Genomic DNA, 15658 nt, shown 5'->3' with positions numbered 1-15658 from the left:
TGAAGATATTTTAACAATTGTTAGCATTTGGTCAGTTAGACACAATCATCAAGATGTTGATTTGTCCTGTTGCTGACATCACCACTTTCACTTCGATTATTGACTGAAATTTTGGACTAATTGTGCTCACTGTTTCAAGGTGAGTTTTCTAATTAGATAGTATGTATTCTAACTGCACCAATTAAAGCCATTAGACCAAACGTGGAAATGTTGATAAGACTCAAGATGTGCTTTTATATTAAAAATGCAAATCTAAACCAATATCCATGCGACTTTATTGCCTTACTGTACTGAATATAAATGTGAATATAACATTTGATGTTTATGAATATAAACATCAAATGGAAGGCAATAGACAATCCTTTTACATTATAATGTTGTTTTCGATGCAGCCACATGGGGACAGACACAAGTATCCCATTGTTTCTTTATGAACACTGAAAAACATGAATAGATTTGTCCTTGCTTATGCTTCCAGTGTCTGTTGACTTAATCACCAACATGTTAAGCATGGTGACATCCTTTCTTTACATGTAAGTGCAATATTTTTTTCCAATAGCAAGAAATATACAGTGTACATACAACATTTATGAGCTGGTCTGAACTGGCTATAAAACCAATCACTTATTACTATCGTAAAAATTATCTTATGTTGCCTTTTGTTAATTATTTACGAAGCGATTCTGAACGCCAAACATGTTGGTAAAACTCAGCTCTGACACACCATCACATTCATAAATTATGGTTAATGATTTTTTGATTTTATGATGTATTAAATGATGGCTACAACCTGGCTGTAGATAAATAGTAAAAACGAAAGCTCTATGCAGCTGTATGAGAATAGAGGCTCGCTCCAACAGAGGGAAGGACAACACAGTGGCAACACACAAATCCGTCTTTACAAACATTAAAACTAGATTTAAAACTAGAACGTTTTATTCATTTTTCTATAAAATCTCAAGTTTTTTTAGAAATATATACAAACATTCCCTTGTGCTATAAAACAGCAAAGACAAAAAATGGAACACTCAACGGCGTGTACAAATAACTAATGAGTGCTTGATTAATTTATGGCCGGGATTTGCCTCACAATGGACAGTTTGTAAGGTCCTGAGCGCTTTTCAACAGCTGCTCTCATTCCAGTTCAAACATATATGACACTGCCTCGATTTCCATTAAAAAAGCCTCCAAACACAACACTCATCTCTCTGAGCATTTGCCTCCATTGTCCATGGGGTCCTTTCATTGTCTGTAATCTGTTACTAACAGTACAAGTGTCTTTTTTGCCTGTAAGGAAAACATCTATTGCACATTATTCAAGTAACCCCATGGCACATCCGAATGGTTTATTCCACTCTTTTTGTCTGGGAAACAATAAGATTTTTTTCCTCTACCAAGTTCCTCAATAGGATAAGTGAATCCAGGAGTAGCAGATTTTTTTCTCAAACAATGACAGCTCTTGTTGTGTGAGATGGCTCAAGATAGAAAAAAAACCCACATTGCATGATCTTCAATACAGTTTGCATAAATAAAACATAAACCTTGATTCTTTTGATAGCACTCTGATTACAAAGTCTCATTTAGGTAAGGGCTTTACAAGTAGTTTTGGGGTTCATACAAAGAGAGCCAGTTCATACACATGTTGGAGGGGCCCGTGTAGGCTCATACTTAGTACTGTGCCCTTTGAGAGTTGGGTGAGGTTTGATGTAAGGCCTGCTGCTGGTGAACACGCTGGCAGCCTTCCTCCTCGTCCTCTTTTTTAGCTTCCTGCTGAACACATTCTGCCACGACTGCAGTGTCTTTGAGGTCCAGATCCACATGCCGCTAGTGATGCCCACCACCAACAGCATGAAGATCTTCACCATGAAGATCTCAACAGCGGGTATGGAAGTCTTCATGACACACTCGTCTGACTCCGGCCCGCTGCTGTCCACACATTTCTGCTCCCCTGCCAGGATGCGCCAGTAGTCCATGTTGAGCCTCTCGTAGAAATAGCAGGCGATGACGCATGTGGCCGGGACAGTGTAGAGCACAGAGAAGACCCCGATGCGAACCATCAACTTCTCAAGCTTGTCTGTGTTCTCCCCCTCCGTTTTCATTATCTTACGAATGTGGAAGAGGGCCACGAAGCCAGACAGCAGGAATGAAGTGCCAATAATAAGGTAGCAGGAGAGAGGAATAAGCACAAAGCCAGTGAGAGCTTTGACATCCATGCTGCCAACGTAGCAGACGCCCGTCAGCTCATCCCCCGCCACCTTCCTCATCACCAGGATCATGATGGTCTTTACGGCCGGGATGGCCCACGCTGCCAGGTGGAAGTAGCTGCTGTTGGCCTCGATGGCCTCATGACCCCATTTCTTCCCTGCAGCCAGGAACCATGTGAGGGTCAGGATAACCCACCAGAGGGAGCTGGCCATGCCAAAATAATACAGGATGAGAAACACAATAGTGCAGCCGGTGCTCTCCAGACCCTCCTGGATAATATACTGGACCCCATTGTCTCTGTCACAGGCTATTCTGTCAGCTCCTACAAAAAGTCGGATGAGGTAGCCCACAGAGTAAACACAGTAGGACATAGAGAGGAAAATGATCGGCCTCTCGGGGTATTTAAACCGCTGCGGGTCTATGAGGAAAGTGAGCACAGTGAAGGCACTGGAGACAAAGCAGAGGATGGACCAGATGGCGATCCACACAAGTGAGAACTGCTTGTCTCCCTGACTCCAGTATACATCCACTTTGGGGTAGCATTTGGGGGCACAGGACTCACTTTTCTCTACAAAGTGGAACTTGCCAGGATTGCTGCACGTCTGCTTGCTGGCACTGTCCTTAAGGTGCAGGTCCTGCCCGCTCAGAGGCCGCTGTGGCCTGAAATCTGGAGGCTGTGTGTGGGAGACTTTGGGAGGCTCATCTGAGCCGTTGTTGGGCGCCTCCATGCAGAGGTTGTTTGGGTCGTTTTTGGTCGGCAGCCGGGAGCAGTCCAGGGAGTCCGGCCAGGGGAAGTTAAACTGTTCCAAGATAGGTGAGCACTTCAGTTTGACCTGCTCACACATAACTCTACATGCTGGGATGGGGTTGGACACCTGCTCTGTGCACATGGGAGCATACAGTGAACACAGGAAAAATTTGAGATGACTATGGCATCCAAACTGTATCAGTGTGGCAAACTCCTGCAGCTTTATTGCTGCCTCTTTTTGGTCATCGTGGCCCATAAGATTTGGCATGCGAGTCATGTTGTAGCCAATGTCTTTGCACTGGGGGATGTTGATCTGCTGACATCTCCCCTCTCCTGACCAGTCCGGTTCTATTGAGCTAATGGCTGAACCCCCACCGTTCCATAGCACCAGTAGCACACAGATGAGGCTCAGGTTAACAGTTGAACGCATTCTCCCCTCTTGATTTAAAGAAAAAAATAGGCCAAATGTTTACCAATACCACAACACAAAAGTTTGTTTCATTAAAAAGTCAGAGATGAAACCTAGCTGGTGCGAGTGTGAGTCAGATCAATATGTAAAAACTTACAGAACTATCTGTTGCAAGACCATCGTTTCCTCATTTTAGGTTTGGAGAGTTTAATAAAAACACAAGTCCTGCATTGGTCCAAGAATGTTTTCTCGCTGGAAGTAGAGTGCGCTCAGGTCCATGCTTTCAAGCGCTGAGTTTGTGGCTGAACTGTTGGAGCTACTTGTTCAGTCTCTGGCACCGTGAATAGTCTACTGTGAGTGAAATGGTTATGTGTTCCGATGTGTTCCGTACTTGGATCCAAGAGCCTCACTTGCCCGTCGTCACGTTTCATGCCACTTTTCCGGAGTATGTGTCTTTGTAGCAGTGCGGATCCCGTCCTTGAGCGACAACTTGGAAAAAACAGCAAATATATTTTACTCCAGTCCTTTATGCGGCGGGGGTAGCTGTTCACAAGGCACCCGAAGCAATTAGTCAGCCAGCAAAATAAGTGAAGTAAATATCCTCCGTTATAATAATAAATGTGTCCCACAAACGCAGGATTATGCTCCTCCGTGTGCAGGCAGTTTGATGCGTTTGGTGGCAGCGCTCGTCTGAGCTGGTCGGAGACTCCGTCCCGGTCTAACCTGCCAAAAGATCCGCCTTCAAAGACAGCTGCTTTGCATAAGAAAGATGACACTGACACGCGGATTATTTTCAAATCGTGCGGAACAGCTTGTTCATTACAGTAGCTTCAAAGGCTCACAGCAAACTTCCTTCTCTCTATTTGTTTGTGCTCAACCAAAAACTTCGACTAGAGCAGGAAAGAGACACGTTTTATGAGAATCCCAAAATGTTGCGCAATACGGCTCACAGACGCACCGGTCCAGAGGCGTACCAGAACCAGGGCTCTGGTTGAAACTGATGGCCCTATGTCACGGCAGGGCAAGTTTTTATTCTTTTCGCCCGTTTTATTGTTTTCCATTGCAAAATAAATTTTAGAATGCATCTCACCTCTACAAAACAGCTAAGACAATGTCAGACATAACACAGCTATCACTGCAATCCACACTTTTTAAAAACATTTCTTTTTCTTTTCTTTCTTTCTCTTCTATTTTTATGTTTTACATGTTTTTACACGGACCAGTGTAATATTTGATCATGCATGAAGAGTTTTATATTGGCTAAGTGGTCAAAATAAAATATATTTTAACTTTAACTAAGGATAGCCTATGGCTTAAATAATAGGATAAGCCCTATGAAAACTCATTTCAAATTGTCCTTACTGCACAGTAAGACATGACCAAACATGCATATGTCTAAAAACAGAGGTGATGCTGTTCTCCAGAGGCATTCAGCAACTCATTGACCAGTGGTGGAATAAGTAGGCCTACTTAGATCTTTAACTCTAGTAAAAGTGTATACAATGTTAAACTACTGTGTTGCAAGAGAACAACACACCCAAAATGTAACGGTACAGTATAGCAAAATACTTAAAGTAAGCTATCAATAGTAAAGTACTCATTAGGTAGCATTTTAATGTTGCAGGGCTTGTGCTTCTTCATATGCTGTTTTTATAGTTGACTATAACAATGCGTCATATTTTATTTGTTGATTTGTTGTGTTCTGTATGTAAAATCGGAACCTGCAAAGTAACTTCTAACAGCTGTCAAATAAATGTAGAGATGAATCTTAAGTACATTTCCCTTGAAATATGGTGGAGTTCAAGTACAATATTGAAATATTCAAGTAAGGCACACACTCAAATTCAAATTTGTCCATAAATATAGTACTTGAGTAAATGTAGTTCTTTCCATCACTGTCATTGACAACTTTTTGTAGACTGACTGGAACCACTCACAGTCATTTCCTGGTGAAGAAGTACTGAACTGTGATAATCATAGACCAGACTCTTCAATGTCACAACAGAGAAAATGAATGCCAATCAGTTTAAGATAAAGAGTATTAAATGCATGAATTATGTTTTAGGGCAGATTTCTCCTTTAAACAATGATATATTTTTGATAACGATTCGTTAGAAGGCAAGGCCAGTTTGCAAACAATGTTCACACACACACACACACACACACACACACACACACACACACACACACACACACACACACACACACACACACACAATAACAACAATAAGATGACATTGGGCATTTAAAACAATGGCTATAATCTTTTGTCAGTCTGTACTGTATTAAACTTCATTTTAGGTTCTGTTTAGATCTGTTCTGGCCATTATTCTTACTGCAAAATTCAACCACACATTGCAGTCATTTCCTGTCTTTTCCAATGAAGGAAGTAATCCAGTAAACAAGTAAGAAGGTTAAATTCCTTTTAAAATGTCAGCCTAAAGTGTTGACATTGTTCTATTGTCAAGCTCAGAGAAGCTTGACAATAGAGCATCAATAATTCAGCTTCTTCTTCGCCGTTCCCACAGTGACATCTGTATTCTTGACAGATCTGGACAATTTTAGACGTTCTGCTGGGATGTCCAGTTCTTCAGTTATGTAACAGTTAGCACTGTAAATCTACACAATCTAAAATGTCTTGAGGTTTGGCCCATATATGACTGAATTTGAATCAACTGGGAGTGATACCACAAAAGCACCCTTAAATGCACCCTTATTTACATATTTATTTTAGGACATTTTAAAATCATGGGCAACTCTTTATGTGCCTTCTGTGAACCCTTCATTATAATCAATGATTCTAACAAGACACTCTCAAGAGTTTGTTCCAGAGTGAATGTCAAGCAGGACTTGCAGACACATTAGAGTAAATAGCTTTCCTTCTGATCTTTACATAATAATATATAATATAGTAAGCTTCAATTTTAGGTTGGATGTTTTTTCAACAAGTGTTTGTGGGACTGTGCTGTTGAGAATATGATAAAACTTTATCATAAATGAGAGAAATAAACTTTTAATAGTAGTTAATAATAGTTTTAAAAGTAATGAATTAATCATATTAAATATATTAATTAACAACATTCACAAAGCACTGTGTCCAGCTGAGTGGCTACTGAGACGCTGTTGGTTGGATGGGGTTGATTCACTTTGACTTTCAACAGTCAACTTTTTCCTTTCTGTTATGATTGCACACTGATTGACTGGTCGCCATGAGTATGGACATGTTACACTCAATATATATGGTTAGCCCTGTGATAAACTGTCCAGTGTATATCCTGTCTCCTGCATGGGATAGGCTCCAGACCCCTGTGACCCAGAAAAGTATAAGTGGTTTAGAAAATGAATGGACAAGCTTTTATTAGCCTGTTAAAGCAGAAATAATTAATGTAGAGAGCCAGAATACCTAAGACACAGCAGTACCAGTCAAGTGTGTCATAAAATAAGCCGAATACAACATATCAACACATAGACTGTGGTAATAAATTGCATAAGTATACCCAGATGACGCATTGTTGTTGCAGTCAGTCAGAACTCCATTGTGGTTTTATATTGTGTCAGTGTACTAATGGAGGAACTGGATTGCCTGACAGGCCGGGAGAAGAACAGGTTATGAGGCCCTTAGCCTTTTTTATGTGTGTGTATGCGTGTGAGATCCTCCAGACCTCGCTCACATTACCTTGTAAAAGAATTTGTGGGGGTAAGATTTATTCTCTAGTCTGGCCATGGTCTTCACCAAGGGTGAAATGCTGATCACAAGTAAACAGGAGTGCTTTTAGTACATTTTTACAAGAGTCACTAAAGTGCTTTTAGAAGTATTTCAGAAATGTGTCCGGGCGAGATGAGAAACCTGGCACCAGCGTGCCTAAATGGTTTAAGCACAGCATATCTTAGTGGTGGCATTTCAGCTGTTAGCGCTCAGTGTGTGGAGCTGGAGCATATGTAGGGTATGAATTCATTTATAAACACAATACCCTCCTCCTATGCAGCACATGTGCTTTCAGATTTCACTTATCCAGCTGTTAATGTTTGAAGAGGTTCATTCCAAACATGAGGAGAAAATATCTCATGTTCATCACTTGATTTCTAAAAGCCATTGAAGCACTATTTTAATGCTTGGCTGCTAATGTGTTCCCTCTTTGTAAGCAACGCATTTAGCTGCCAAGCTAGTTAGATTTCCTGAGGGATACCGTGCTTTTAAACGGGCAGTGTTTTCTGTGGTGTTAAAATCATATTTGTGGGAAACTCCCAATGATATGCAAACCATTCTCCTTTGTCAAAAAAAACCCCAAAACGCCCAAATGCAGTAACAGCATGCAATTCAGATATTCTGACCCCTCACGAAGACAAGGACAACAGATGACATGCCTACTCTGTCCCTCCCTCTGAACTAGACTTTTATTATGGAGCTGATGTGTAGGAGCAGAACAATAAAAGATGACAACTTTCATGTGAAGAAGAATAATATAACATCAATGCATTCCCAGAGCGAGGGTCCTCCTCTTCATTGACTGATCATCTGGCTTTCAAGAAACCCTGTCTGGCATATTTTAAAGCAAATATCTGCCCTTATTATCACTTCTTTTGGTGTAATGAAGTTGACAAGATAATACTGTCACACAGTCTAATAAGAAGACACAGTCGACTGGTTTGTTGTAATTCATCGCCTTTGTTCTGTTCTCACTCTTGTCTTTCCTCCTGCCTACCTCTCTTTCATGATTATTTTGCTGGTCATGATGACATCTCTTTGAACATGAGAAGAAAAGTCTTTAGCATTTGTAGCCTCTGCAGCTACTACTGTCTCTTTTATGATTTTTATTTCTTGTCTACCACCCCCCTGTTTCATACAACACCCTCCTATAGCTCATTCCTGCTCACACATGTGTAACACACACACTCAACCCCTCCCAACACACACACACACACACACACACACACACACACACACACACACACACACACACACAGCAACTTTATCTCATCCTTGCAACCATAACAGTGAGATGAAGAAAAGCAGCGCAGCTCCATCTCTGAGAAATCAGCAACTGTGAGATAATTCTGTAACTAATAAAGTGAAAGGGGGGGCCCTTTGATGGCTGAAGCTGAAAAGATATTTTATTTTTTGTGTGTGGGATTTGCGATGTGTGATTCTATGGAGCGAGCTCGCTCCCCTGCTGCTAGGCTCTGGCTGGAAGCTGGCCCCCCTCTGGCTAATGTTATGGAGAATCGGAGGAATTTTATGGCTGTCTTTTCCCTCAGCCCCCTTTTTTCTTTTGTTCCCCTTTGAAGAATGACTTTAGACATTTTATTTACATATTTAACCATGGATGAAAGAAATGAAGGGTGAGGAAGCAAAGCTCCTTGGAACCCAAGGGAATTTTGATCAGTAAAAATGAGTTGAAGCTAATACATTTTTGTTTGCGTAGCCTGAAATTAGATGGGTATCAAACACGCCACTATGATGGTGACATTTCTAAAATTGACGCCATCATTTCTTTGATGGGAACCATAATCTGCTTACACCAACTCTGCGTCAGTGAGAGTAATCATAGCATTTCTCTTAATTGCTGTGCTTAGATGACTACCATGCTGTTCCAACATGTGAGGTATGCTATGGGAGAGATGGGGGACGTTTTAGACATGTTTGGCATTGTTGCCGGCGTTGAAAGGGCATGTTGATTAAACGTACGGGTGGGGTAGGGCTATAATCTTCTTAACCAAGGCCCTCCTCTTCTCTTTCAGAGGGCACAATGAGAAGAAACAACACACTCAGTTGGAGGTGAGACTATTTGTCCACATGCCCTGCACATTGTCCAAGGATCCTGTTCTCCCTCCTGATCGCATGCATTCAGCGTTTAGCTGAGGATGATCCTATCGCCACTCCACAATTTGTGAAGAGGTTGGTGCCAAAAAGCAAAGAAAAAAAATTATGGGAAAACTTCTGAGCATGGACTCAGAAAAATCTAGTAAAAAACAAGAATAATGCTTGAATATTAAAGTAAAAATCAGTCCTATCCCATTTTATAAGGTTGTTATGCAACTGCTGGCAAAGATAATTCAGTTTAATATTATACATGGTCTTTTTCTGTCCCGTTTGAAATGCCGGAGCTTAAATAAGAGCATCAGTTTTAGTAAAGGGTCAGACGTTTTGAGGAAACGCATATGAATCAAGCAATTAATTATTGAAGAGCTCTGTCAACATCAAAGCCTGCAGTATTCCTTGCTCGTATGTTTTAAATAGTTCAATAAACTAACTTATTAATGAGGACTAATTTGTTTCACTCTTCTTTTCACTCTGTTGCATTAAAATCTGCTTTGTTTCACTGCTGTTATTATTGGTAGAGTCCCATCAGTTGAAGGTTAACCCTCTGACCTCATTCTTTGTACATTGTAGTTGATAAGAGGAAGTCAACGTGTTATTTTAACCTCTCAAGTGTTTATAGAGTAGATTAGTATAATTATAAGGATGGTGGACCTTCATATGACTGGGTAAGCTGTTAGCCAATCTGCAATAAACAGTGTTGTAATGAATTTTGTTTGTTATGAAGCCCAATAACATCTGGGCTGAGGCTGCTTTGAAACAGCAATATTAGTTTAGTGTTCTTACATCATACTCTTTCATGTGGTGGTCGTTTAACAGCAAAGAGAAGAGGAAGGGAGGAGGAAGTGGTGGAGTGGGGTGTGTGTGTGTGTGTGTGAGTTCAGCAGCTTGAGACTAAGCAGTGAACCAAAACAGTTACAGTCAACTGATTGCAAAACAGATTTATGTTAAAGAAAGTCACATCAGACCTCGTGGAGACATATGCATGAGCTGGTTGACTTTGCAGTAAAGATTTTAACAACATAAGCATGTTTATTAGATGTTATAGATGAAAAAGGAGGGGAAAAAGTCAAAAAGGGGTAAACATTTTATTGCCTGCATGGATGAAGGACACTGATGGCAATATTATTACCGAGGTCCTCGTGGGGGCACTTGAGTGTGAATTGGTAATCAGGAAGGCCTTCTCTGGCCTAATCCCTCTTTGAGTGGCCGGTCTGGAATCAGGCGTTGGGGAGACTCCCCACTGCTTCTGGCTCTGGAGGCTTCATTCAATAGCACAGCCCTCCTGTCCCATTCCCACAGTCCCCTCACACTGTGCACTGCAGCTATGTATGCGCACACACACACGTGTGCACGCACCCACACATATACACACACACACATATCCTCCTCTGACCAAATTAGATTAGACCCTTCCCTTTCTCCCCAGCAAGGCGCTGGTCTTTTCTCTGCCCAGTCATTTATCCTACCCTTTTGTCTCTGCTTTATAAAAGAGAAACAAATTCCCAAACAACTCCACTCCTAAGAATGCACTGGTTTGGAAAAGGATGAGGGAAGGGCAGATATCTTTAGCAGACTTTAGGTGATACTATAATATCGCCATCCCTTTGGTGTGTCAGCTCTAATGATGTGTGGGGGAGAAGAGTGGTGTGGCCAGCAGAGTAATGAGAACAACGCCAGCTGTGCATCTTGTCAGCCTGATACCCCACAACTACACTCAGGCGTTTCTGACAGCAACACTAAGGATCTCTTTATTGTGGCCCCTCGCTAACATTGTCCAACATTTGCTCTGCTTGGCCGTAAATGCTCCCTGACTAGAATAGATAAAGAGCATTTGGCGAACTGTCTACATGAGATGTGTGTCCGAGTCTTGCATTGGTTGTTTTGATTCCTTGTATCTTCATTCCGTGTAAACCAGTAATGGACACTGATGCATATAGGCAAAATAAAGGCCTCAGTTGAAAGGGTCTTTTGTAAGAAAGCCCCAGTGGAAGCTTATTCCTCCTGGTTGAATGTGCAGCCAAGCTATCCCAAAAGCAGCAAATTGAGATCAAAGCAAAATTAAAGCTGACTCGTTCAAAGCAAGATAAAAATGTGTGAGCCTGCAGCAATATTTTCTCTATTGATTTCCTCCTTTGCTTGCACTCCGTGGGACTGTGCTGGCTGTGCTGTGCTCAGCGCCAGCATCGGAGACTCTAAGGCTGCTGCAGGGGAGAAAGGAAATGACTATCGATACAGACAGAAAAACACTGTCATAATGATCAGGGATCAGGACGGATTTCACAGGGAGCCTGAGATCCAAGGGATTGGGTAACTTTTTATTCCCTTCCAAATCTGTTTTCAGTTTGCATTAAGACACAGAAAAGATTAATGAGAACATCTAATGGCAAGCAGGAGAGTGGCATGAAAAGTGAGCATGGGAACGGCATTGTCTTGTGCTGTTATTTGCTGTGATTCTCTGACTAGAAGCAGGCATGTAGAGCCAAGTTTTGTCATTGTCTTCTCATCCAGTGCATGGATCCCTTTTTTTAAGGAACCACATGTGGATTCTATCTATCAGAATTTTATTTAGATTTGTAAGAACACTGAAGGGTGTCTTTCGGAGACATTTCTCTGGCCACTTTTATTTGCTTTCATGTTCAGCGCTAGCACAAAGAATCAGGCACAGATGAAGTTTTCTCAGTGCTGCACAGCAGATAACTGCACCTTGGAAGGATGTCAGCTTTAATTAGAGAGAGCTGGCTTGAATGTGATGTTCCAACAATAACACAACACCAAACAAAATGTCTTTGTTATGTTGAGCTCAAATCTAGGTAATTATGGGTAATTTTCCATTGCTGTACTTGCGCAGTTTTTCTGCAAGGTGTGAAGGGACGAGTGAAGGTGCAGGTGAAGGATTCAGTGCTGCGTTTGAAGTCCCGGGAGGGATTGACAAGCCTTGCAGTGAAACCTGAGCAGGTACGAAGACAAGCTGGAACAGACCAAGAGTTTTTCTCTCTTTCTGATGTAATTCTCCTCATGTTGGATCTTTACACGGTCTTGCACATCAGTCTTTATCTACAGTAGAACAATGCAGCAAATATGGCGTAAAAACTAAAATGTCTGTCAGTCGACACTAGAGGCTTCAGCAGCTGACAAAAAAATGAACTCTCTTTGTTTTCTGCTTCTCCCAAACACATGCAAAAGCGCATTTGCACATCTTTTAGGATCTCTTCACCTTTCAGTTGCGAGGTGTAACACCTGGGCGAGCTGAAAGGATCATGAATCAAGCTGAGGAAAATGTCTTTTAATCTGTTTCAGATATTGTTTCATAGCTGTAAGCAGTCTTACCTCATCTATGAATCTTCCTCCTCAGACAGAGGGATCACTGTATCTGCAGGCATTCCTCAGGCTCAAATATCAAAACAGTACTAAATAACCTGTCATTCTCCCTCCCCAGAACATAGATGTGACTGCGTTATCAATCTTGTGGTCCATTTATGAAGGGGAAATTACCCTTTAATGGTATAACCTCTAAATTTTAAAGGTTATATCATTGTAGGATAATTTATAGACAGCAAAAAAACAGTGTAACTATTTCCGAAAGTTGAGCCTCAACCTGGAAATAACAAGTGTTATCAAGTAAACTCAGTCTGAAATGCAGTAAAACAGAAATACGGAAATAAAAACAAAATGATACAGTAAAAAATATATTGCTTTCACAAAAGTCAACCGTTGTGAGAGAGAAAGCTGCTGGTTACCCAGCAATGAAATGTGCCCGTGGGCTTTTTTTCACCCTTACACTCTGAGCAGTGCAATGGCTGTTTGACTTATACATGTGAGGTGCTCAAGAGGTGTCCCAGACATTGATATCAAACTTAATACCAAGTGATTCTCATTTCAAAATCAGTGCCTCCTGAGTGATCGAGCAGGGAACCTGTGACATATCCTACACTGTCAAAAGAAGAAGCCACTACGACAGCCAGTCAAAAGTCATCCTGTTCGGAGCTGTTTGACATGCAAGTTTCATGCATCATATTTTATACGCTTCAGTTTTATCTCCAAAGTATGCGGGATGGTATCTTTGGGGAAGATGTGTTTTTCCTACGATTAAACAACACATGAAACAACATGCATTCATCTCTATCACACATGCATGCAATCGCACACATTCCTTTTTCTGCTTTATAGTTGCTGCAGACAAGACTGTTGCTGCCTCTTGTCAAGGAGAACGGATGTTGATGTTGAAGCTTTAGTACAGGGAATTTAAAGCAGTTTTATTGGTGGTGGCTTTGATAAGAAGCCAGTGTCTTAAACAAAGAAAAAGTGCACAATGAATGTTCAGAGATGGCTGTTGTTGCTATGAACAAGAGACTGGTGCAGATTGGGTCTAACAGACTTCATGGTATTCATGGCCTAAAGCTTGGATCAGTTCTTTGTCTGCCCTTTAAAGTCATTATTATTTCATTTAAAACAGAGTTTCTTATTACAAAAAAAATCATGGTAACCCAGTCCGGAAGAATTTGCTTTGTTTACTAAAGGTGTGTTCAGACAGTAGCAGGTAAATCAAAAGTCCACCTACTCCTTCTAAGTCTCACTAATTAACGGAATAGTTAATCAAGAAAGTCTTCACTGTCAGTTATAAACCTCACAGTAACAACTAGGTTAAAAACAACGTTAAAAAGTGACACCAATGGGTCTCCAATGGGTCGTCCATATGTGACTACTTGGGAGTGAGAAAGGGTTGGTGTGCGTCTGGAGTGTGCCTGGAAAGGGGTCAGTATGCTTATGCAATGCACAAGTTTAATTGAAACGTGTGGAACCCTTTATTTTTTTCATTTGATTAGTTTTTTTTTTCACTAAAGGTGTGTTCAAACTGAACATAAAGCCATTTTTTTGTCTCTGCTAATCCAACACATTTGACGGCTGGTGTTTATCATTGGGGGACAACTCAGTGTCTGACAGATCTTTGTATGTTCATGAAAGGGGGTCATAGCCCTTTGACAAGCGTATAGTTTTCGATGAAGTCTTCAGTTTGTGCCGCCCAGATCTGTCATTTAGTCTAAAGTTTGCTTTGTGTTTAGTCTGAACATCACTCAAAATGGAGTCTTTTCGGTCTTTTTGTTGTTATAAGGGACAATATTTCACAATTGAGATCTGTTTATGTTGTAACTTAACTATCTGCAGTTCTAACTGTAACAACCCATCTAACGTCTCAGTTCTTCTTTATCATCTACTAGGTGTTACTACAATTATTATACTGTTTCATCTTCATTCAGTCTTCATTCACCTGAGAGAAAGACCAAAAGGAGGGTGCTGTCTTGAGTTTCAAGTGCTATTGACAGTCAGTGTTCAGGGTGAGCAGACTGTTGAGCTGTCTAAACAGGCTGACAGCGGACGGCCCACTGTAGTTCAAACAGGTCAGCAGGAGTGAAAGACAAAACCAACCTCGGCTGGCCCTCTGTCCTCTGGGAGCTGACACAGTCTTGTTGGTGCCGCCCCCCCTCCAACCTCCAACTCCTCTCCCTCATGATGACTGACACCCTTGTCCCCTGTCCTCTAGCTATCACTGTAAAGAATGGTACATGCTGTCACCACCATGAACCCTCTCTGTCTGGACAAACAACTGTAGCTTCTCTGAGTTTGAGTGTCTGTTTCTTCCTCACTCTCTCACCTCATCTCCCTCTGTGGTTTTAAACAGAGAGGCTGCTGTTTCAGGTTCAGGACGTTTCCATTAGCACCTTTTGGTGAAGCCCTTTCATCTAGCCGTCACAGCCCTTGTGATCTGACCACGGCTGGGCTGTCAACCTGCCACCGTGACCATGTCGAAGCAGACAGTCCCGACAACACTGGGAGGAAGTCATCAGACTCCTTCTGTTTGCTCCCTCTCTAATAATTGTTTGCTCTGCTGTCTGGAGGTGTTTGTTTACGTCTGTTGACATTTGGCTGAGTGTTGACATCTGATATGTGTTAGCAATATCTGTCATGTACGAATGTCATTCCTGAGTGCAGAGCAGTCCATTCTGAGATGAAATGTTTGACACTGTTGTTTTAGCTCCGAAATAGGAAGATAACATTTCTGGTCGGCATCCTCATGTATTTTATTGTATCATTTTACTTTGCAGTCATTTTTGCACAGAGTAGATAGAGCCGACGTCCTGACATCACCTCCGGGTATCTTCTGTTCAACTAGCTTCTATAAGTAAACTTAATCGCTCATTCAGCATTTCTTTTAGGGTTTCTCATCAGTCATGTCCCTGGGGTTTACTCTTCACATTTTAAGATAAATTACTATCTTCTGCTTTACTTGCTTGTAAAGCTTCCATGCAACTTCAACAGTACAGAAGTGTGGGTATACATGTCATCGTAATTGGTTTTATCTGTGTGTTTCCATACACCTGTTTTTATGTACATTTTCAATTTGAAACTAATATTGCTAAAAAAGTTCTTGTGCTTGGCTGAGGTGGAAAAGTTGGTGTATGGATTAAAAGCAAAATGC

At 41.4% G+C, this 15658-nt stretch overlaps 1 protein-coding gene across 1 annotated transcript; it reads right to left on the bottom strand.

The window, feature by feature from the left end:
* Window positions 1-893: 893 nt before the first annotated feature.
* Window positions 894-4220, bottom strand: fzd10 (frizzled class receptor 10). Its single transcript, XM_038704245.1, has one exon. The coding sequence runs from the start codon at window positions 3381-3383 to the stop codon at window positions 1632-1634; it is 1752 nt and encodes a 583-aa protein (XP_038560173.1). The 5' UTR covers window positions 3384-4220; the 3' UTR covers window positions 894-1631.
* Window positions 4221-15658: the final 11438 nt, after the last annotated feature.

This window comes from Micropterus salmoides, unplaced genomic scaffold (assembly GCF_014851395.1).
Source record: "Micropterus salmoides isolate LMB-PRFRI ecotype aquatic unplaced genomic scaffold, ASM1485139v1 Ms_hic_scaffold_7, whole genome shotgun sequence".
Lineage (NCBI taxonomy): Eukaryota > Metazoa > Chordata > Actinopteri > Centrarchiformes > Centrarchidae > Micropterus > Micropterus salmoides.
Note: the sequence above shows the minus strand (reverse complement) of the source record. Positions and strands in the feature narration are given on the sequence as shown.

Bases quoted from the DNA above. Each gene is read 5' to 3' on its own strand.
- fzd10 (XM_038704245.1), bottom strand. From the start codon at position 3,383: ATGCGTTCAACTGTTAACCTGAGCCTCATCTGTGTGCTACTGGTGCTA.